This window comes from Melospiza melodia, chromosome 18 (assembly GCF_035770615.1).
Source record: "Melospiza melodia melodia isolate bMelMel2 chromosome 18, bMelMel2.pri, whole genome shotgun sequence".
NCBI lineage: Eukaryota > Metazoa > Chordata > Aves > Passeriformes > Passerellidae > Melospiza > Melospiza melodia.
In genome coordinates, this window is record NC_086211.1 from 4293028 (window position 1) to 4317135 (window position 24108).

A 24108-nucleotide genomic window follows, 5' to 3' on the forward strand; every position below is an offset into this window, starting at 1 on the left:
GGTTTGTAGGGAAGGATTTCCAGGCATGGTTGGTGGTCAGGTGTTGCATGAGTTCCTCTGTTTTCTGGAGTGCTGCTGTGCTGGTGGAGGTAGCCCTGACATCCCTTCCCAGTGCCTGGCCTGGTTTTGGTGTGTGTTTGGCACTTTGGTTACATGTGGTGCTCAAGGAAGAGCCCTGAGCAGTGAGGGTTGCTGTGTTCTCAGGAATTCACTCTGCTCTGATTCACTGATGAAGTTGCACCCTGCTCCCCTTGCCCCTCCCTGCCTGGTCCCCCCAACTTCCCTTTTCAAACCTGAGCATCTGGACTCCCCCTGCTCTCCAGGACAGTGTTTGTGGTGTTCCCCTCACAGAGCTGTGTCTGAACCAGTGTCCCAGCCCAAGGTGTGGCTCAAGCTGTCCCAGCTCCCCTCTCTTGGAGAGGGTTTTGCCTCACAAACATTACACTGGGTACCACATGAGCTCCTCTAGGGCTTCTATTGCTGGCAGTGTGAACGGAGGTGTCATAAAATCTTGCTGCTCAAAATGATGTGGGAAGAAGCAGGGGGGACAGGAGGGACATCCTGTCCATCAGCCAGACAATCCAACACCTGGATGCCATTCCTGTCCCCTCCTCAGCCCATCAGCTCTGCAGAGCAGAGCCTGAGCCTCAGCAATGTAACACAGCTTGGAAGTCTCTGCTGGGCTCTGACTTTTGGGATGGAATCCTGTAAAATCTGTCACTTGGTTACAGTGCTGCTGTAAAAAAAGGCTGGAATGGCCTCTAGGTATATGCATGGAAAATTAGAAGAGCTTTTAATAAATGGGATTGACCATGAGTGCCTGTAGTACAAGTTACAACGTTCTGAACAAACATTGCTTTGCATTGCCATTATTGAGCAATCATCCTTATTTGGAACTTATACAAATTGTGGCAGAACCTTCTATTTATCTAACCTGGAAATTTTTCCTGAACAGGCTCTCTATAATCTACTCAGAGAACTGGCAGTTTTCTTCCCTCTCTTGGTAGATATTTAATAGCCACGTATTGCATTTCCATGCTAGTAAACCTTCATTATTATACAAAATGTACCAGAATGTTATGAAGAAATACCTTAAATAATTAAATAGAAACGAAGAGTGACAAAACAAACGAACAAAGTGCAATTTGAGCTGTGTTATTCTTTCCTTTTTATGTTCACTTATTTGCTAATTTGCTGAACTTACTGGACTGCAGTGGGTCTTGCTGTGATTAGAGAGAGTTTGCCAAGTTCCTTTGTAATTGTTTCTTTGCAATTAACTAAATAATAGAATGTTCTCTGTGTGGCTCTCTGGGGAAAAGAGCGGGCAGGTGCTTTTGCAATAGGATTTCCACATCTTCCACCCATTTCCCTAGAACTCAGTTTAAAAAGACCAGTAAAACATGAGAAAGAGAGAGAATATTGCCTCAGGACTGGAAATGAAAGAATTAACCTATTATTATTTCTTTGAGTTGGCTGAAAGCTTTTTTTTGCTGGCCATGGTAGTGGCTATTCTTTGTGTAAACCTGAAAGTCCCTGGCAGGACGTCAGAGGAAAGGCTTGAAAACCCAAATATATGTTCCTGCCTGCAGATGCCTCCACTCAGGGGAAGTCCTTCAAGCTGGGAGGAGAAGTCAGCTGGGAAGATCCCTGGCTTTGCTGGGAGAGCAAGGCTGGAGACAGAGCTGTCATGGAGGGGGCAGCGATGGCTGGGGGCCCTGGCTTTGTTATTTCCTTTGACTTTGAGCAGAAAATTAGAGAGGAAGCCCTGGGAGGAGAGGCAGGGTAGTTTTAATGGAGGCAGAGCTGAGCTCAGCGGGAAGGAGGCACGGCTGGATGCAAGGGCAGAGTTTATGGAGCAGCAGAGTCAGAGGTGTGGCCCGGCAGTGGCAGCTGAGTGCCAGGCACGGTTCTCTCCCTGACCTCCCCATGACCATCTGTAATTTAGTCCCTGTCTCAAGAGGGTAACTCATCCATCTGCTGGCACTTGGAGTGCAAACGTGCCTTTTTTTTTTTTTTTTTTTAATCTGTATTGTTAGCTAAAACCTTTTGTGGCACACATTAGGTTTGACAGAAAGGGGAAGACTCCTTGCTCCACATTATATTAAAAGCTGAATTATTTAATTTCATAGTGAATCAGAAAAGCCAGGGCTAGGAGATTGCTGGTTTAAAAGGTGCTCTCATTGCCAGTGCCACTTCAGCAGCAGGGATGTCTGCAATCAGAAGCTTGTGAAGAGTGAAAAATGCTGCATTTCTTGGAAGGCTTCTGTAGAAGCCTGGTGGTCTCAAGAGGATGGAGGACAGCCCTGGCTGCCTTATTTTGGAGGTTAAACTAGTCTTTTTATCTTTGCTGTCTTTAATGAGGAACACTTCTCATCTGCCTATTTTGTCCATTGATTCTTTAGCAAAGCCACTGTCAGAGCAAGTTAGCAAACACTAATACTGCTCTTTGGGTCACTTTTCAGCAGGATTACCAGTGAACAAGCTGACATTTGCAGTTTGCTTTGCTTGACTGTAGAACTGCTTTTCATGCAAGGGTGATTTACTGTTAGATTTTATTCCTGGGATGTCATGACAGTGTCTCGTTTGTTCATTTGGCTTTGGCAAAAGAGAGTGTACTTATTTGTGTGGGAAGGAAAAAAAGGCTGATATAATCTAAACATGAGAGCCTTGATAACTGTCTGGTCATGTACTCAAGAGTTACCTGGATGGGATTGAATGAGAGATGCTAGACATCCAAGAATTGTAGATATTTCTTTGTGATGTGGCACAACAGGCTGGAATGCCATGGAAAGTCTGGCTAGTGCTGGATCCTGTGGTTTGTCTCTTATTCCTCGTTTGCTGAATCCATTCTGCTCTTCATTTTCCCATATCATTATAAATAATTGTGGGGGAGAAATGAAAACTGTTGATGCCTCTGTTTCTCTGTAATCCCCAGTCCTCATTCTGCTCTAATTTAATCCAGTTGTCTCAGCAGCAGGAGGCTGAGGGGAGGCATGCACACAGCCCTGCTCCCTTTCCCACTCACCCCCAGCCCCACAGAGTGCCTCAAACACCCACCCCCATGGAACAGCATCCAGCTTTTCCTGTCATTGATTCCAAAACTTTCTGTGCAGTTTGATTTACATCAGCCCTGTCAAACAGGATCTCAGTGTGGTGTCCTGGCTGCAGCTTCTCTCCCCTGTCCATCACATGCTGACAGAGGTGCTGGGACCTGCAGCCTGGTGGGGTTTTGTGTCCATCCAGAAGCCCGTGGCTGTGGTTACATCTGCAGGACAGATTCCAGCCTTGAGTGTTTTAGTGCCAAATTGCATAAACTCTGTGTCAGAAGGGGCTTAGGCAGAGATCTCTTGCTCCCAGCGAGGTCTCTCTGCTCCTTGCCTTTGGGTTGTTAGAACTGGAGGTGAAATATGTTGGACCATTGGCCCTTGAAAGAATTCCTTCTTCCATCCATCCTTGCTGGCACTGTGGAAAAAATTAAAATAATAAGGAAAAAAAAATTGGCTGATGTTTAGCTGTCTTTCTGCAGAAAAATAAATCCTTTTCTTGGAGAAAGCTGAAGGGAGTTGAGGTCTTCTATCTTGTACCCTTGTATATCTTGTACTTGTGCACACAGCACGTGGCTCTAAACCCTCTGACATGTGTCTTAATGCTATTTGTGAGTGATAAGATTTCTTTTTAGCTGTGTTGATAATACTCATATGAAAATCCCATCCTAGTCAAAAGCTATTGAAGTTGTCAGAACATCAGCAGAATGTTCTTTGTGTTTATTTGCTTTAAGGGGTTAACACGTGGCCCTGTGCCCAGCACCCCATAGTCACAGAGACATTGTGTTGGGAAAAACCTCCAAGATCACCAAGTCCAACCATCAACCCACCACCATGACCATATTTGCTACTAAACCATGTCCTCAAGTGCCAGATCTGCACATTTTTTGAGGTATTCTGAGAGATTCCAAGACTTAGTTCAAATTATTATTTTATTATTTTTCCCCGTCGTGCTGTCACACAGTGGGAGGTGTCTCCTAAATGTTCACCTGTGCTCCTGTCGCTGTCATTGCCATGTGTGTGCCCAGCCAAGGGAGTGCTGGATGACATTCTGCCTCCAACAACTGTGAATTCGGGAGGGACAAACTTGCTGCCTCTGGATCTTGGACGGGCATTGAGATGTACTGGAGAGGCGCTAACAATAAATGACTTTATGCCCACCTTTACCACTTGCTCCGGCACAAACTGCTTTTACTCCGCTGGCTTTTAGGCTGAACCCAATCCGCTCCTCCCGCTGTTAGACCCGCGGGGCCGTGTGAGGTTCACGGCACCGGGAAGCAAACGCAGCGCCGGGGGCTCGGGGCCCGGCAGCGACCCCCGGTCCCGGGGGAGCGGCGGGGGCCGGGCCGGGGCGGGGCGGCGGCGGCGGCGCCAATGGGAGCGGGCGGGCGGCGCCGGGCGCGGGCGGCGGAGCCTCTGGGCGAACAAAGAGGGAGCGGGAGCGGGCGGAGGGACGGCAGCGGGCGGGGGGGACGCTCGGCCATGCGGGGCCGGCGGCCGCGGTGCGGGTGAGGCGGGCGGCGCTCCATGGCCGGCGGCTCGGGGTGAGGCAGGCGCGGGCATGGCGGGCGTGAGCTACTCGCCGCCCTGGTGGGTGAGCCTGCTGCACCGCCTGCCGCACCTCAGCCTGCGCTGGGAGCTCACCGCCGCCGACTTCCGACCGCACGACGCCGAGTACCAGCAGGTGGGTCTGCCCGGGGCCGCGCGGGGTGCGGGGTGCGCGCCCCCGGCCGTGAGGAGCGGCGGGAGCGGGGGCTCGGCCCGCCCGGAGGCGGAGGAGGAGGAGGAGGAGGAGAAGGGGGCGTGCGGCCCCCGCTGGGGCTGCCCGGGTGGGTGGCCGAGGGTGCCGTGTCCCCGCTGCTCCCGGAGCAGGTGCCCCCGCAGGGCCGGGCCAGGCGGGGCTGGGGCGGGAGGTCACCACGCCGAGCTGCCCCCAGCCTGCCCGGAGCGCGGGTTCTTCTTGGCAGAAGCTGAAATTATAGATTGATAGAATCACTGAGATTGGAAAAGCACTCCAGAATCAGTGAGCTCAACCTTCGACCCGATGCCACCGTGTGCCCGCTGACCCGCATCGCTCAGCGACCCCTGGAGCGGGGCAGGAGCCAGGGCTGGCCCGGCCGGCTCCCAGCGCTGCTCGGGCAAAGGCACCGTCCCGGCCTGGAGCCCCGGGGCTGCCCGCAGCCACCATGGGCTGTGCCGGTCCTGTGCCGGCTCTGCTGACCATCCATCCCCTTTGGTTGTGCCAGTCCTGTGCAGGCTCTGCTGACCATCCATCCCCTTTGGTTGTGCCAGTCCTGCGCGGGCTCTGCTGACCATCCATCCATCCATCCCCTCTGGCTGTGCCAGTCCTGCACTGACCATCCATCCCCTCTGATTGTGCCAGTCCTGTGCAGGCTCCTCTGACCATCCATCCCCTCTGTGCCAGTCCTGTGCAGCCTGCACTGACCATCCCCTTTGATGCTGCCAGCCCCGCAGCGAGGCCAGCAGTGCCTTTCCAAACCGTCTGCCTGCCTGCTGGAAAACAGATGACTTAATGCACGAGAGTGGCGTTAGCATCAAGTGCACAGGAGGATGCTCGCAGAATACTTGTGTTCAGCTCTTTTTTTTTTTTTTTTTTTTTTTTTAAATGCCGCTTAGCCTGTATCCTGTGCTTGGTTGGCTGGGCATGTAATTAAAATGATTGTGGAGTGAATCTGTGTGCTCCAACATCTGTGTTCTCTGCTGTCATCTTGGAACAGAGCTGCAGTGACTCTGCTGCCTCGTTTTGCCACGGTCTCTGGTTTTGAAAACACCATTTTGCTTTTCTGAACATACTTGCAGTGTCCTATATACACAGCCTGCTATCATGCACACAGGCATCAAGGCTAAAGCATCTAAGCAGTTCTTGTTTATTCTAGGAGTAGAAGGTATTAGAAATACTTTAGGAAGCAGTATGTTTTGGCTTTTTGTTCTAAACAGATGAACAGATCTGAGGACTGAAGCTAGAGCAAAATGTGAGAGATGTATTTAAAGAGCTGTGGGTAGATACAAAGAAATATCTTTATACCAGCAAATCAAAGGGACTTTTGAGCTAACTTTGTATTTTGAGGCTTCAATTTGTTAATTTGTTTTAGTTCCCTTGGCTTAGCAGAGTTCAAGATGGCCACATGCAGATGTAACGCTGCACAGCAGCTGAACTGTATTTCCATGACCTCAGAGGGTAGCTGCCTTCAAAACAAGGGATATGCAATCCTGGAGATCAGAAGTTAAGAGTTCATTGAAAGATCTTCTTGGGAGTGTGTTATCATGAAATAAGCACTCGGTGACCTTTTGAATAGACAGCAGATGTACCAGTTTTCACTTAAATTGCTTAAAAGCATTCCTAGCAATAATCTGGGGTTGTGTTTGTTTGTCAAATAATTTTTCTACAGTAATCATATTCCCACTTAAAGCCTTCTGCTGCTCTCCTCCTGTGTAGCTGCCTCCCCTCCCTTGGTGGCAGTAAGGACTTCTTGCACAGCAGTCGATGGCCTTTTAAGCCTTAACATCAGCCCTCAAGAAAACATTTTATCAAATCCGAACTCCAATGTCTGCTTTACTGAGGCGTCTGTCACCAAGAGAGTGGTTTGAGCAGCAGCAGCTTTGCTGGTTTTGGTGTTGGTGAGGGGTAGCAGGCAGGCTCCAGCAGCACTGCAGCCTGTGCTGTCAGAGCTGTGGTTATATAACCACGCTGCTGCTGTGGCTCTGCAAGTTGGCTCTGGAGTTCGTAGGCACATAGATTAATTCTAATGCAGTGAACCAGGGAAACTTAATCCAGCACTGGGAACTGTAATGATAAATGCTCTCTTGTGCTTTTAAATGCTTCTGAAGGCCTTTTGGTTTGAATTTTAGATTTTTTTAATGGATTTGCAACTCTTGCTCTGCGTGCAGCCTGTGCTGGCATTGTCTTTCCTTATCTTTAGGAACCTTTTGTATTTAACATGTGAGATCATATACATCCTCAAAATTAGGAAGTCCATTTTTTAATTTTAACTTTGCCTTATTTATCTTTACTTTGTAGGTCTCACTGGTGCAAATTGTGTATGTTTTTGTTTTCTATTCCATTAGTGATTGATACTCTGATTCTTAAGTATGAACTATTAAACTGCACACTGCATTTGATTTCCCCAGGGGCTGAGGAGAGGTCAGTGGGGGGGATGCTAGAGGAAGTTTATGGGCACAGGTAAGGGCAGGGTGTCCCTACCAGTGAGGAAGAATTGCCTTTGCTAAACTGCATGGCTCCTGTTCATCTGGGAGCTGGACTGTTGTCATAAATAGCCACACAGCTGGGCTCAGTGTCCAGTCCCATTCTGACGTGTTTTGAGGAAGGAAGCAATGTACCCTTTCTGATTCTTCACTGCTTCTCTAGAAAAGATTTCCCAACCCGTGACCACAGGAAAGCAGCACTTTCCTTATTAAAAAAACTCTTTTCTTCAGTCACCTTTTAGTAAATACCCACCTGTTTGTTGTACTCCTGTTTTGTGATGGGCTTTGAAATTGTGCATCAGCTGAACATCCCACTGCAGCCAGAAGTGGAATGCAGTTTGCATGTTGTCCTGTCACTTGTTGCAGTGCCACGTGCTGCTGCAGGTGAGGAGGCTGCTGCCTGGAGAGGCTTTGCACCTCTGCCTAGCAGGATTAGGGTAATGCCAAGCTGCTCTTCCCCTGCAGCAGCAGCCCAGCCATTGTGCCCTGAAACCTCTCAGAGGGAGGGCAGATAAGCACATGCTGCCACTCTTTGAAGTCTAGGCCTTTGTTAAGTCTGCTGGGACCCTGGGTGATGGGGGATGTCCAGCAGGATGTGGATGCAGTGGCTGCTTCTGCTGTTCTGTCCCAAGGGGTCCCTTGGCCAGGGCAGCAGGGATGCCTGCTGTGTGCTGGGCTGTCTCAAGGCTGCAGCCATTGTGTACCAACCTTCTGGGGCTTCCTCCTTTTGTCTGAGAGCATGAGAAGTGCTCATGGCAGTGCTGCTGCCAAGGGCTGAGATCAGTGCAGCTGCAGGTTTTGGCTGCATACCTTCTTCACCTGAGCCAGCCTCTAAAACACTCTCTCTCTCTGGTATTACTTTACTCTTTATCTTCTCCCACAGCATATCTTGTTGCATTAGGTTAGACCAGTGTGTGTGAGTGTGGAGGAGCAGAACAGATCCTTCCCCTCTGGACTAGATTGTTTAAAAATGTATGTGTATCCTGATGTCCTTCAGATGCTCTGCTTCTGCCACTACAAGCAGTGCAACCAGTTGTTTTCTTTTTCTGGAGGAGTTGAGGTGAATCTCCATGTAGACTGAGCTGGGGTTGTGGTCCTTCTTCTGCAGGGGTTTGGCATGCTGGAGAGTCCTGTCAGAGCTGCCTTCGTGTGCCACTTGCAGGACTTGCTCCATAGTCCTCCCTACAGAGGATCTTATCAGACCAGTTCTTTTCCTAATCCTCCCATGAATCATTGGGGTTGAAAATATCTTGATATGAACAGCTTTGTTCTGGCTGTATTCTCATCTGAGTCATACTGCAGTGCTCTGCAAAGCCTTTTCATTGTGTAGTGAGTCACAAATTCTAGAGTGAAGGGAATGTAAAAATGGAGCAGAGCTCCTGTTCCTTCTGACAGCATCATGCTAACACCAGTTCAGGTCTCCCTGCCTTTTGCTGCTGACCAAATCATGATGATCTTGCCAGTGCTGTCCACTTTCCAGTTCAGTTGGTTGGCCCAGTGAGATGGTCCTGAGACTGCTGCTGTCACTGGTTTAATTTATTTAGCAATGTAAGTGACTGACTTAGCTGTGTGGCATTGAATTCACTTTCTTTCTCAGGGTAGAGTTGGTTAAGAGCCTTGAAGTAGCATGGAGGTCACGTGCTGGAAAGGAACAGAAAAGCTGAATAGCTTTGTAATGCAGCACAACAACAGGTAATGGGATATCTGCTCCAGTCAGGGTGTCTGTGCACTGACAGAAAATGAGACTATGGCACTTTATCTCTGGAGTCTGGCTGTGGGCTCAGAAGTGCCCTGTGAACAGTGAAGGAGAAAAGAGGCTGTAAAAGCCAAACCACGGAGCCCTTTGGAGTTTCTGCTTTTTCTTCATTGCTGGAAACTGGCGATGTTGACACAAACCTGTGTAAACGCAAAGGTTATGTGTGAGTCAGGCCAGAATGAAGAAAAATTCTCCAGCATCTTTGAAACTCATCCCTTGCAGGGCTTCGTGCCTCCTCAGTACAGTCAGAGCTGCAGATGCATGGTTAGTAGGTGTAATGGCAGCTGTTTGTGCTTTGGAAGATGACTGATGATTGATTCACACCCATTAAGATGCAGAGTCGTGCTGAAGGAAGCAGTGACAAGAGCAGGGACATGCTCTAGTCCTTGGCTTTGAGATGCTCTCTTCAGTGTTGTCACCCAGGAGTTTCCTATCATGCCTCTGTCAGTGCTCTCGTGCTGTAATGTTCTTTTTCTCCCTCTGTACGTGTGCTGAGAAGGGATCCAGCAGGGAAAGGTGCTGTGTAAGCCCAACACAGACTCTAATCCAAGGCATGTGTGTTTGAACCCATAGCCAAAGGTTCAGCAAGGAATTAATTCTGTCAGGTACTTTCTGGCTCTGTGAGGCTGTTTCCCCATACACAACAGCTAACGTCGTCTTTGGAAGTGTTTCTTGGCTGGAGAAATATGATGGAGCCCAAACTGCCAGAAAACTTGGATTATAGAGATTGTTTTAGAACTTCCTCTACTGTACTGGCATCTTATTTCAATTTTGAAACCAAGAGTCTTTCTGTAAATTGGAAACATGTGTATTAGTCAAGTTGGATGACGTGTTTTTGTCTAGTTGGCTCAAAGTCAGAGGGTAATGTGCCTTTTTTAAAGGGGTTGGACTGAAGGTTTCTTTCTTTCAAGAACAGATGGACCCCTTCCAAGGTCTGATCAGCTATCCTGCTGTAGCACCAGTTTGCTCATATTTCCAGAGAGGTTAAGTGACCCCTGTTAGTAGAATCCAATGTTGTCTGATGAAATTGAAGTTGTTTTTATTTTTTTAAGAGTTGCTGGTAAATTCCCTCTTCCCTTTACTCATCAGTGTCAGCTCCATGAGTAACCATGCAGTAATGCCTCCCATCAGCAAACTGGTGCTGTGCTCTGACTCTTCTCTCTTTGATCTGGAGGAGCCTTTACTGATGAGCAGCGCCACAATGAATAACCAGAAAGGTAGAACCAAGGCTATTTTTGGCTGATTTTTACCAAAGGTAGACATAAAATGTGTTCTGTTGACCATTCATCCAGTCATGCAGCAGCATATGGTGTGCAGAGAGGAAAAAATTCCACCTTTGCCAGCTTTCTGTATGCAGCCTTGCTTTGTTTTGCTGACCCATGCTGTGCTGCCACGTTTTCAGATGCTCTCCTGAGAACTGGCAGGTTCTGGAAACACTGGCTGTAATTACCCTGCTCTAGTCAAAAAAGCCAACTGTTTTAAAGGTGTGGTTTTAGCAGAGTACGCAGGGGTAAAAGGTGTCTTGGAGAAAATGTGAAACACCTTGTGGAGGTGAGTGTGAGGAGATGCAGGTGAGTGTGCAAAGATGTAAACCCTGCTCGCTTACTTCTCTGGTGGGATCCCAAAACTGTTCATCCTGCACAGAGAAGGTGCCAGCCTGGTGAGCTTCCCAGCCTGAAGACACATTTATAGAGCGTGTGGTGCCCTGAAGGCACCATGCTGGTCTCAGCTGGGAGGGCAGAACCAGAGCTGAAAATGTGTCTGGTTGTGGTGGCCAGCCACTGGCACCCTGGTGCTTCTGCACCTACACAACATTTGTCTTGCTGAGAATGCTCCATTTTTATCCCCATGAGTGTAACACCATCTGACTCCTGGTCTGCAAAACCTGATCTCTGGCAGTCTGGAGAAAGGGGTAAGCAAATTCACTTCAGTCTTAGCGTGTCTTGCCTCTTTTTGTGCTTTTCCTCTTCATGCCTTCTTGAGCAGAGGAACATCTGTGGTCTCCAGGTTAACAAAGTGCCTTTGTTTAAATGTTGATCCAGTGAAGCAAGCAGTTGTTGATGTGGATTTTTAGTGTTCTTTACATTTTGTTATTAGGGAAAGTGAGAAATTCTCACCCAGAAGAACATATCCCATTAGGCATGGCTCTGGAGATTAAGGGCACTGAAGTCAGGTGCTTTCTCTGACTTAATCCCAAGGCTCTGAATGTGGATTAAGGGGCTGTACCACAAGCCTTCTTGACCTCTTACTTGTACTTTGGGATTATATTTATTTTGGAACCTGTAAACAGAAACCTGTCCGTTGAGTACAAGAGAGAGGAAAGTAATGGGCCTGTGTCTCATCAGGTTTTTTGCCCTGTGTCTGCAGAGCAGACAGTCAGAGGAACAAGCACTCTTCAACCCCTTGGAATTTCTGCCTTTTTTTTCCTGTTCTTTCTATTTCATTTGGTTTGGTTTTTTCCTTCCCTTTTTCTTCCAGGACAAGGCTAATTTTGCACCATTTCTCCTGTTCCCCTGCCCCCAGCAGCACCCACTGATGGAAGGGTGAAGTCCAGAGCTGGTGGTGTTTGTGTTGTGTGGCTGTGCTGTGGCAGAGCTTGCATGGTCACCCAGGTGTGACACTCCTGTGCCTGTGAGGATGGCTGTGAAGGGCCAGTGGTGATGGCCAAAGCTTCTCCTGGAGTCGTTCTTTCAAGGCTTTGATGTCAGGTGAATTTGCTTGGGTGGCTGCAAGCAAGCAGTGAGTAAGGTGGTGCTCACTCTTAATTTTCTTAGGGTAGAGGGGAGTCAGCACCTTGTTTGCATTAACCTCTTGGTGACTGTCAGTTCTCTTCTTGTTCCTGTTTTAATTTTCAGTAGTAACTTCTCCACCAGTTATGGTGAGATTTCCCATTCCCCTTGAGTGAGTAGGAGAACTTGGCTTGTGTTCAGCTGAATGTGATTCCCATAGCTGGGGGAAGGGATGTGATGTCTGGGAATTTATTTGCTCTAAGATTCAGATGAGACCTGAGAAACTTGGGAATATATCAGGATTACCTACTGCACTGAACCTCAATTCTCACTTTTAAGACATTAATAAGACTCATAATACTCAGGAGGTGGTAATAATAATAATAATAATAATAGTAGTAGTAGTAGTAGTATCCAAGCCCAGTAATTTTGCTCCTCTCTTGTCAAGACTGCTGCACTTTCTGGGTATGTCATCCTACCAGTCCTTTGTTTTAGCTGATGACAATGATTAACAAGACAGATGAGCTAAAATCAAGGAGGATCAAGTTCATGCAAGGCTTCTAGTCCTGGGGATGCATTCATATGACAGTCTGAAAAAACAAAAAAGTCATCACTGTTAGAAATCCTCTCCTCTCCTCCATTTCAAGGGGTGACTGATGTGTTGCAGCAGTGAAAAACTGGGAATTGGTTACATTTATTCACAAACCAGAAATTATTTTTGCTGTATGGCAAAGAGGTCTATAGGTGAATAGTGGCTGTGGGGCAAAGCCATGCTGATGCTATTTTTTTTTTGTATTAAATAAACTAGGAAAGAACAAAACACAGAGTACTTTCATGTTGCAAAAGCTTTCATTTCAAACTTTTTTTTTTTAGATTTCTGCGTAATGAGCCACTTATAGTGTTTGAGTCTGATCTTGTAATTGTGAGCTTTAGGGTTTGGTAAGCTGCAAATGTGCACGTTTTTGCAAAGTAGTCATTTGTGTGCTAAGGCTGCAAGGCTATTCTCTTGCAAGAAAAAAGAAAAGTAGGTTAGCGTGCAATCCATGGCCACAGCAGTTGGTGTAACTCAGTCAGATGCTTGTGCCTTTCCCTTCTCCAAGCACTGGGGAACATAAGGGTAACATTTGCAATAATGTGTGCTTTCACATGCTTATCAGGTTGCTTGCTTCAGCAGATGTAATGAGTGCCAGCTCTCTTTTTAGTTATTATTTTAACAAATGAGCGGTTTTTGGTCAATGGTGAGAGCAGCATTGAAACCATCCAGGGAAAGAGCTGACACTCCCCTTCACCTTCACTTCAACTGGAGCTGCACCCTCGGATTTTGATTTCCTCGGTCACCACTAAATGCTTTTTCTGGCTGATATGGCTCAGAATGGTGCCACACGTGCATATGCATGAAAGCCCTTTGTAGTGTGAAATTAGGGATAAAAGATATTGCTAATCAGCCCTAACAATGCAGGACTTATTCCTGGACGAGGGGAACAGGGAATGTGGGGAATGGATGTTTCACAAATGTGTAACACATTCAGACACGTTGTTATGCCAGTGTTGGTGTCTGTGCACGGACGCCCTTTTCAGGCTGTAAAATGCTGCTGTTCATGCAGGGAATTTCAACAAGCCTTCTATTCAAGGCCGAAATTCAAAATAACGCCAAAATCCAAATGGAGGCACTTCAGTTGCATAATAGTGTCTGTTACAAGGAGGCCTTGGTGCAGGAGATGATGTAATGCTCCTTGAGATAAGGCCCAGGCTGGGGATGGGGAGAAAGGGAAGATGGTGTCAGTGACAGAGCCATTAAAAGTATTGCTAATGGTATCAAAGCTTTCCATAGGGTGTTAATTAGCACGCCTGAATAATTCCAAAGTTGATTGTGTTACAAGTGTACATATGGAAAAAAACTGCTCCGTGCTACCTGTTTTCTCTGATCATAATCGCTTTTTCCCTGGGGTGAGCTTTCCTGAAGTTCAACAGTGTGCTCGAGCTCCTGTAGATGATAAACTGGTAATTTTGACACTTGCTCTAGGAGCTAAGAATGCCTCGGTCTGCCAAAGAGATGCTTGCTGGAATTGTGATGCTTCTCACAGGGCTGTGCCTGGAGCTGTTGCTGTTCCGAGGCCTCTGGCAGCTTGTTACTTTATTTCCTCCTTAAGTTTGTGGTTCATCTATATTAATTTTCTTTAGTTTAGGAATAGTTTATGTTGCATGCTCACTGCAAGAGTCCCCAGTCCGTTTTTGGGCTGGCACGGTCAGAGGGGGCACACAGGATTGCTGCCCTACCTATGGCCCGCCCCATCCCCTTTCTCCCTGCCCGTACAGTACTCACTCCAGGAAATGCTGAGAAAGTCGGCAGTAATGGAATTCATGAAATTCAAGCTGTGCTTCAATGAAAACGTGTTTTCAATTTCTGCCTCCTCGGGAGCCTGGGACTGAGCCGTGACTGTGGGGGCTGGGGCCGGATGAATGGAAGTGCCGGAGTCAGCGCTCTGCCGAGCCTGTCCCGCATCTCCCTCGGCATTCAAAGGCTGCCGAGAGCTTTGTGGCGGCTTCAGGAAGCGTTTTTGTATTCAGCTGGCCAAAAAAGCCCGGGCGTTTTCCTGCTGGGTTTGATCTGGCAGTCGGGGTCTGAATGACAGTGACATGTTGGAGAGGAGCGTGATGGGGGAAGCATCAGCTGCGGGTGGCTCGTCCCCCCTCTCTGCTCTTGATCCTGCTCACGGTGTCCTTTGAGTGTCCTGCAGCCGATTAAGGGTGAGAATTATAATGGTGACTCAAAAGCCTTTGGTAAAACTCATTAATTCATTCCTCCTTTAATTAGACACCCAGCCATGGGCTTATAATTACCAGAGCGCAGGAAGGTTTGCAGCTGTAATAAGCTGTGTTGCATCAATTGCAGAAATCGTGGGTTTTTGGCAAATGCAGATATGGTGAACCCTTCTCGCTGGTTTTTGGTGAGGAACATGCAAAGACATAGAAATGAAAGAAGCAGCTGAGGGTGTGCTGTGACTGACCTCTGGCTGAATCTTGCCTTGTGGTGTTGAACTGAGAGGAAAGGGTGGAGTTGTCCTGCTTATAAATATTTTTTTTCCTTGGGAGGTGTAATAATGTAACTGTCAAAGAGAGAAAAGATGAAGGAGAATCAAATGAAAATATTATCTTAATATGGAATATTGTATAAAACCTTTAGCACCCAGGAGAATTACACTTTTGGAATAAGTGTTACGAGAACAGCTGCAGGCGTTGCACACAGCACCCATTTTGCTTTTTGGAAGTTAGGGAATAGCTGGGTGTTCTACACTGAAAAGTACCAGGTACTTTTTTTCAGTCTTCTGGGGGAACAAAATCAATAGTGAACTTCTGTTATTTTGTAATGTCTTCTTGTTTCTGAAATGGGAAGCAAGGTAATTTTCAGAACTAATTTGTGCAGCTCACCCCCAGCAACAGCTGATTGGGGTCTTCTGAGAGAAGCTTGTGCTGCTTCTGGTACCTTTGAAATGCTCATGGGTTCTTTTGCAGAAGAACAACTAGAGTGGAGGCTGAAAGGATTTCAGGGAAGAACTTATTTCTACTCTGTTGCATCTCTGCTTGTAGTTCTGATCCTTGTGAATGCCATGGTAGACCCTGATAAATGATCTCCTTTTAGCATTGGACTGACAGGCTGTCAAGTGCAGGCAATCCAAAAAGGCACAGACCTAGGAAAAGGCAAGGGATGGAGATAGCTGGCAGCCACTGGGCTTAAACAGAGATGATTGAAGAGATAGGCTTCGTTTTTCAATATTTTTTTCCTTAGACTTTTTAACTTGAGTAAGGTTAGAATGAACATTTTGGACTTGAAGAAATGGGAGCTGTTGCACAAGAGTAGATCAGAGGTACTGCTAGGCAATGGCAAGTATGAATGTTCATGTTCCCTTAAGAGGGAAACTGTTTCAATTGGAGTAGGTGGCAGGAGAAAATGGATCAGCTGTGGTTTGGGTCTTTTTCTGTCTGGATTTAGTGGAAAGCACAGATAGTACCTCCAGTGAGGATGGAATGATTTGTTTGACACTTCTGTAGCTAAACAAAAGTCTTTACTTCTGAGGGTGCTATTTTAAAACCACTGTACAACACTTCTTGTGTGCCTTTTTGTATTACAGTGTGTGGCTGCTGTCTTCTGTTTGTCCCTCCCATCCCCTCCCCACACAGTCTGAGTTATTGGTGGTTTATGAGACTAAGTAGTGCCTGGAACTTGGCTGGAACTGGGCTTCATCCCTGGCCTCTGAGGTCAAATATGCTGGCCTTTCCTTATTTCTGTATATATTTAAAATTCCTGCAGGTTAGACAACAAACATTGGATCAACCTGAGTGGACAAATTAACTGGAGCAGCAAATTTACAAGGTTAAAAATTGCCTTTCAATCTCATAAGTACAACTTGGTAAATGTCCTGCTGAGGTTCCTGGCTGCTCTTGGAGCCCATGTTCTGGGGCAGGTTTTGTTCTCTAGCATTGAACCTCTTGATCACTGCAGAGGTTGGGTTTTTTTGAGCTTTTTGAGCAAACTAAAAAATCTCTTTGAGCACAAGCTCTCCAGCATTTTAAATGCTCCAATATGAAATGGCAAAGTGCAGATGATGAATATGAAATAGGTCAGGTGCTGTTGACAGAATTCTCCGCGTGGACAAGCGGTGCTCTGGGAGCTGCTTCCAAGGTCTTGGAGGAGCTGTGTAAATGATCATGGATGCTGGGAGCGTTCTGCTGAGGTGTAAATAACAAGGTTGGACAGTTTAGGCTGCCTCTGCTGTTTTTATTAGTGCAGCTTGGCTTTCGCCTCGGGTGATGTGGAGGTTATGGGAGAAGGAGGAAGGGACAAGCTGTGAATTTGTCTCCTCTCCCAGCAGAGCATGATGAGAAGGTTTGGGGATCTGGTTACCCTAATCCCCCCTTGGCATGTTGATTCTTCTTGTCTCTTTACTTGTATCTTATGTCTGAAATTCCTACTTGCTGGGTCACGTGTGTCTCACTGCAGTGCCCTTTCAACCTTTTTTCTGTGCATTTTGTTGCAGCCATTACAAATTAGTTGCCTGCTATAGTGTTTCATCGCTGTTAATTTTTATTCTCAAGAAAATGTTGCTCTGAGATGTGGCTGCTTGTCTTGTTCCTGTCCTAAATACATTTACTGGCTATTTGCTAGATGTGACATCTTCTGCCTGTGGTTGACCCACCTCTTAATGTCCTCTGCAGATCCAAGTTCATTTTTGTGGATAGATCTGAATCACTTTCTGCTGACTTCTTGGACCACAGCAGTGACAAATAGCACTGGTGAAATGCAGTTCTGCAGGTGTAACCTATGGGCTGGACTCTCATCACTTAATTATTAGCTTTGGTTTGCATGTGCTGGCTCCAGCAAGGGGGGGTCTTGGCTGTGTGATGCAATAAATTAAACACAAGGTTCCTAAGAAAGAACCAGTTTCCAGGATAGGCTGTGAATGCTCTTCAAGGTTCAAGTTCAAACCAGGTGTGTCTGTTTTTTCTCTACCAAAGTGAAATTTGCTGCTCTGTCAGATGTAGTGAATGTTGAGTTTCCTTTCTAACATCTGTGCCTTCAGCTGGGATTCACCAGCAGTTTAGTTCTTTACTTCCTCCTCACAAACACATCATCAGCATTTCTTTGATACTAAAGCCAGTCCTACAAGGCTGTCATCCTTGAGGATGTGATCAACTAGGCTTCTGTCCCAGAGTTGTGCTCAACTAGCCTTTGACATGCTGCTGCCTTCCAACAAGTCACAGGTCACATCTCCTGGGAAAAAAGAGCTCCTGAGTGTTTTCTGTGTGGCTGCACTCAGACCTTGGGCAGTGTGTGGTCATGGCCTTGTGCTGTGAATATGGCTCACTGTAAACAAGGCTGAGAGCTTCTGGAAACTGCTGTTGTCCTCAGCTTTATTCTCAGTGAGGAATATTTTTTTCCTGTTAAGAGCAGGGCACATGAAATGGAACCACAGCTCTGCTCTAGTGCTGCAGTAAGGAAATAGTACATGGTGGGAAGTTTGATGTTAACTGCAAGTGATGTATTCTTTTTGTAGTCAAAGCATTAGCTATGCTGGGATAAGAATATTTTTCTTGGTACACCTGTGGCTTGGCCTGTGTGGCTCTTTGTGTTCCAGGACAGCATTTCTGCTGATGTAGATGATGAGCTGATGGCTGGAGGAAGAGTTCACGTGTGTGTGCACATTCCATCAGTTGGGGAATGGTGCTGGCCACTGCATGTGGCCATCAATGCTGCACTTGGGCTGCTGGTTCTGGCACAATCCTGGCTGTGAGGATCTAAAGCTCCTCCAGTGCTGCTGAGTGGGGTCTCAGTAGGCAGGAAAGCATTTCTGTGATTCCCAGCTGCTCACAAGGAGCAGGGTCTTCAGGCTGTTTATGTTGCACTCCTTGCTATCATGCATTTACCATCCAGGCAGCAGCCAGTTAACCCCCCAAGCTTGTGCCCCTGGTAAAAAGGCTTCCAGAGGGGGTTGCACATTCCAGGCACGTCCTGGCTCAAGCTGAGTTAGTCATGCATCTCCCCAAGCATGTCAGAGCTCAGATCTGTCTCTCCTGCTGCTGCTCTCACATCCATGCTCTGTAAAAGACAGTCATCAACAAAAGGGCACTTGGAGTTGTGGAGTCTGACAACATGATGTTGTCACTTCTTTCACCCTGATCTTCAGAGACAGTGTTGGGAGTGCAGAAGTATTTTCAGGAGCCTGGGAAAGTGGCTGGGACTGCAGGGCACTGTCTCAAAACAAAATAGTGGCAGCCAGTGATAGGAAAGTGAAAAATATCTCATTTTTTAGGAGAAAACCACATGAAAACTTGATGCCATGCTATCCCTCATGATCATATTCTGTGTCTGGAAGCTACTGCTAAAGCTGCTAGTCTCTACATGTGGGATTGCACTCTCATGTCTTCAAATGTATGCAAAAACCTGTTCATGTGCCTTCCCTTACACGCTTTCCACCTGAGGGCATAATCCAGTGACAATACAATCGCTCCCATAGCAACCAGCCTGTCATAAACAGGATTATGGCACCTAGACGGGATGGAGCACAAAGAATTCAGGGAAGAACTGCCCCCTCATTACCATGGAGCAAAGCAGGGTAAATGGTGACCTGTGTGTGTCACCAGAGAACAGGGGAGGAGGAAGGGCACAGGTTCACGTGTGTGCTGTGTCCTTAAACTGGTGTGACAAAGCCTTGGGAAGGTGAATCTGTGTCGTTAGCAGGGCAAGGTAAAGCCTGCAGAGAGCCTGTTACTGATCTCAAGTGCACCAGGCTGCATTGGCTCAGCTAATGAGATTAAACCCCTGAAGGCACCAGGGACACATTCTAGCCATCCCTTGCCTTCCTTTTTTCCACTTCCCAGCCATGGACACTCTTATCCTCCAGTCTGTACAGGGTAAGGTTTGTCTGCTATAAAGTGCTGCATTTTTTTCCTGTCTGCAGAGTTAAATTAAAATACTTTCTCAATACACATTCACGCTTGCACTCTCTTTTAGTATAAACTTGAGCTGTTTTATTGTCACAGATGATGGGAAGAAGCTGCAAAATCAAAAGCTTCTGTCTTTAGCTCCTTCTGCAGAGAAGACAAAGTGTCACGTAATGTTCTTCTGCAGACCCATAAAGGAAAGAGAACTACTTCACTTGCACACAGTTACTGCCAGTGGTATTGTAGTTGGTTTTATGCTGCATAGATTTAAGTGAGAATAGTTACTGAGTGCTTTGTAGGAGTGTTTGAGCAGCTGCTCTGCTCTACTTTGTTCTGCAGTTTATGCACCACTTGCTTTTGCTCAATAAAAGGCAGCGTGAAAACACGGAGTTATTGCAGATATTTGGTCTGTGGCTTCAGGGTATCTTATCATGGGGCTGCTCAAAACTTCTTTCTAGTGAATTGCTCTCTGTCTTTGCAGTCTTTGGGTGATGTAACCAATGGCTCCATTGCTTCAGTCAGTCAAAAGCACTGCTTGGCTCTGTCCCAGGAGCTTTAACACCTGCTAAAAGGGTGAAGAATTCTGGCCAACTGCTGCCAGCCCCTAAGTGCTGTGAAAAGTCTCTTGTCAAAGATCCAGCTTTCTGTCCAGGTTGGGAATCAAGATAATGCTCCCCATGAACTGAGGGGGCTTGGTCAGAGCAGCTCCAGCTCTCTGTTGTTGCTGAGCTACTTTTTGTAGTAATGGTGTTGTTAGAGAGCTGAGTTTGTGGAAAGGGAATGCAAAGTTGCTGAGGAGGACATGACTCTTTTATTTTTATTGTGTTTTTACTGCTGGTCCTGCAATCAGTGAGGTCTGACAGCCCCACCTGATTAGAGAATGAGCTTCAGTAAGAGATGCTGTGAGTCCTACACTGGGGCAAGAGGGGGTTTTTGTTCCTGATTAGGATTCTCACCCAAAATATATTCACAAATGAGATTTTAAATACCTGTCTATAAAGAATAGGAAGGAAAAATTCCTGTAGGGAAGTGAGTATCTCAAGCCTGAGGTATTTCAAGTGCAAGTTGAATGTATGGTGTGCCCTAGCTTAAAAATCTGTATAAAACTACTCATGCAAGGTGATACACCTGGTCCCCTTTTGTGGCAACCTTCATGGGAGAGTTCATGCATAGCCTGGGGTTTTTCTGCTTTACACACTGGTGAATCCCACTTTGGGATAATGTTCCAAACAGGCAAATTGCAGATCTACACATGTACCAAAGTATTTGGTGCTTCAGAAAAACTCTTTTTGCAAGTGCAAAGTTAGCCATGAGGGTAACTGTAGGTATTAGTGCTGAAAGTTGCTATAAAGCCAAGGAATGTAGTTCAGTGGTCAAGATAAGGTGGCTGAAAGTCCATCCAGCTGCAGCAGTGAACTGAAAGATACTGAAATAACAGTAAACACAGCAGGCAAATAGCAAATAAGTAACTAAGCACCAGTTCCTGGCGTAGATTTGATGAAAATGTGTTCCAGGAACCACAGCAGCAAGAAAGGGTGATATCATGTATTTCTGCAATTGTTATTCTGGAACCTCTCACTGAGAATGCTGATCTGGCGCTAACAGCTGTTTATAAGTAGCCAAATTCAATTTTTAAGTTTGTGTGAGTACTCCCTGCGGGACTGATAAATGCTGTTTGTGTTGTTGTTAGTGGAAGTGTCCAACCTCGGTGACAAAAGTCATTATAAGGCACCACAAGGTGAGTGTTAAATGACAGACCAAAAATCAGAGCAACCACAGGGATGGCTCATAGCAGGAATGACCCATTGCTCAGATACCAATGGTTGTATGGGAGGCTGGATTAAACAATCCTTCCCAGGAATTTTCAGGCCAGGACTCTCTCCTGACTCCCTGTTGCTCCATAGAGCTGCAGCAGATGAGTGCAGAGCAGTGAGTGGAGGAGGCATCAGGCTGTTGTCCGTTGGATTTCTCCTTCTTTTGCTGGATCCCTCCTCATAATACCAGTTGGAATGTTGTGGGCCATGTTTCTAACCTGAGATGTGAGGCTTGAAACAGCAGACTGAGGAGTCTGTGCTCCTGGGCTTCCATTCTGAAAGGCACTGTAACCCCAAATCTGCCAGTCAGTAATTGTGAACATGTTAGGGAAAGGAAAAGGACCTGGTTTGTGGGTTAGAAGTGCAAGTTCCTCCCAAGGCCAAGTGAGGACCTGGTGAGCAGGAGCACTGGAGCCTGTTCATTCAGGTGAATCCTTCCCTGGGGTTTTCTGGTGAGTCCTGCCCTGGTGGCTGTGCTGGGTCAGGGCTGTGACCACAGCAGCTCTTTTGGCTGAAGAAGCTTTTCCCTTGAGGTTTGTTGGGTGTTGTGCAACATCTTGGGCTTGGCCTGTCAAGCTCTTCTGCTCCTGCACTTCTGTCTTGTGATTCTTCATGGATAGAAAGCATTGGTGGCAGAAATACATAAAAATACACAGTAGATGCACTAATCTCAGCATACCTAAGTAGGGACAAGAGAAAAAGGAGTTGGTGGGAAGAATAGCTCAGGATTACACTGTGAGGGGGGAGCTATCAGCAAGTTTGGGATGTGAAAGAAAATCAACTTCCTCCTACTTCTGTATAGTTTTGGCCTCAGTGAGCAGTGTTGTGGGCTCTCTGAAGGAAGGCTGCAGTGTGTTTAAGGTTTCAAGCTGAAAGGCCAAGACTGCTGAGGCTGTCTGTTGGTGGGAGGATGTGATGCTTTCAGGGTGCTGAACTGCAGTTGTGAGATGAATTGTCTTTCAGTGGGTGGAGAAGGGGGGGAAGTCTCCATTATCAACAGCGAGTGTCCAAAGTGGCTCAAATTTCCCAGTGAAAAGTTGCAAAGGGTAAGTTTATCACAAGTAGAGAAATCAAATTGCAGTTAGTGCTTTCTATAGAAGCCCAACTTTTGCTTTTAGCTTGTGGGGCTCACTTTTTTCCTGGATAAAAGTTAGTGTTTAGTGCAGCTCACAGCATGATGTGAGTTGTGCATGGCGTGGTCCTCACAGAGCAGCTGGAGGCATTTCAGGATGAAGGCTTTCCTTGGTGGTCAGGGTGACAGGAGCAGGGAGCTGCTGGCTCTGCTGACTCTGGTTAGCAACCCCAAGTAAGGAAATCTGCTCAGAAGACAGAAGTCAGCCAGAACCTTTTATTTGGTTCCTGATTTCTGCTTCTTGATTCAGCACTCCAAGATACTCCAAAAGGGAAATTCAACACTAAGTCTGCCATGTCCCACACTTTTCCACCCAACTCTTGGTGCTGCAGCACCAGGAGGGCCCAGGGACTTTGTGTCCCCCAATAACACATGGCTCAGTGCAGAGGGCTGCACACTTTCTGACCAGCTGTGGGTCTGTGAAGCAGCTAAAGCTCCACAGGGGATGTGGACCTGGCATTTCTGCCTCTCAAACTGATCCAAGCACTGTTCTGCTGAGAGGTAGAAGCTTTGCAGTAATTTCTTCCCCAGATGTAGCTGCTGTGCAAACAAATGTTGGAGGACTATTTTCTCACAATGGTCCTCTATCAAGGGTGCTTCAGCCTTCACCAGTTACTGGATTAGCATAACAAGGGTGGTTTGAAGCAATGCTGATAAGAGCAGAGTGTTTCCTGCTAGAATTATGATCAAGCAACTTATAATTCTGCTGTCTTGCACTTTTTTCAATCCTGGACTTAAAAGGAAAGCTTTGTCTGCCTGAAGTGTCACCACTTCCTCTCCTGCATCTCTGAAGTGCAGAAGGGTTTGGTGCTGTCCAAGTCTGCAGTGCACAGCCTGGGGCTGCTGCTAGAAGAGGTCACACTTCTGGGAACTGTGGAGCATTGCAAAAATATTTCCTCCCTTGTGCTGTGTTTGGAAAGATTGTTTTTTCTAATAACCCGGATAAACTGCGTGTTCTCAAGTCCTGTGTGGTTTGAGTGTTTTGTTGTTGCTGGTGGTTTTTTATTTAGATTCTTTCTGCAACGTGCAGGTGCTTAGATATACTCAAAGAGCCCAGGAGAAAACTTTAGTGTTGTCACTTTCCTTACAAGTTAGACCAGAGTTCTGAAGTTGTTTTTAAAACCCCCCAAACAATCAAACCCAAACAACTTTATGTTGTAGAAATCCATGCAAACAAATTGACTTTAGGTTTGTGTGTGTGTACACTGAAACCCCAGGAAATCCCATGGTTGTGTGGAGCCCAAACTTTGCTGCAAGGTTTGTACTTGTGATCTGAATCTCTGGAAAATGAGTCTGTTTCTATAAAGAGTTGAAAATCTCTTTTTTAAACATTATAGGGAGGGAGATTCTGACCATTTTGTGTAACTGTGTGCTCAAAGTCTCCTTTACTTTTTAATGACATTAAAGACTTTATTTTTTGTCGATTTCCCATGGAATGGCACTGCTGTATCAGTGCTGCAGTGCCAGGACCTGTGTGTGTGGGTGAAGCTGCATCCAGCACCCATTTAGAATAAATACATTTATATTGCTTGTTGAACAAGATAAAGAAATGGATAGCACTGTAATTTAACATACACAGCACAATTTAAAATTAGATTTGGGCTGTGAACATGGATGTTTGTCTATGATAGGCACCTACAGGCAGGACCTCAGCAGAGAAATAGTGCAAAATTGTGGTTTCAACACTGAGTCTTTATTTGTGTAAATGGCACCTAAATCTGAGGTCCTGCATGGGCAATTCTAGCTCTGATGTGACTCTCCCATGCCTAATAAAGTTTCCAGCTTTAGCTCTTTTAATCACACCTGTGTGAAGTGGAAATTTGTGATTCCTGAGGTCATGGCCCAGGAGGGTGGCTGGAACATTTTGCACTCTGGGGCTGCTTAGTGATAAAATCAGGGCACTGCCCAGGCTGGGAACAGGTTTTCACAGCAGCTCAGAGGTAGCTCTGGTTGCAGTTATAGAGTAACC

The 24108-nt window shown here is 46.5% G+C and overlaps 1 protein-coding gene across 2 annotated transcripts in view; it reads left to right on the plus strand.

Annotated features, from left to right (window-relative positions):
• Positions 1 to 4588: 4588 nt before the first annotated feature.
• Positions 4589 to 24108, plus strand: part of TTYH3 (tweety family member 3) — a 74837-nt gene continuing 55317 nt past the window's right edge. For both annotated transcript variants that reach the window (XM_063171750.1, XM_063171751.1), the window contains exon 1: positions 4589 to 4728. In XM_063171750.1, the coding sequence (XP_063027820.1) occupies positions 4606 to 4728 (123 nt within the window). In that variant the 5' untranslated portion in view covers positions 4589 to 4605. The remainder of the gene's footprint in view (positions 4729 to 24108) is intronic.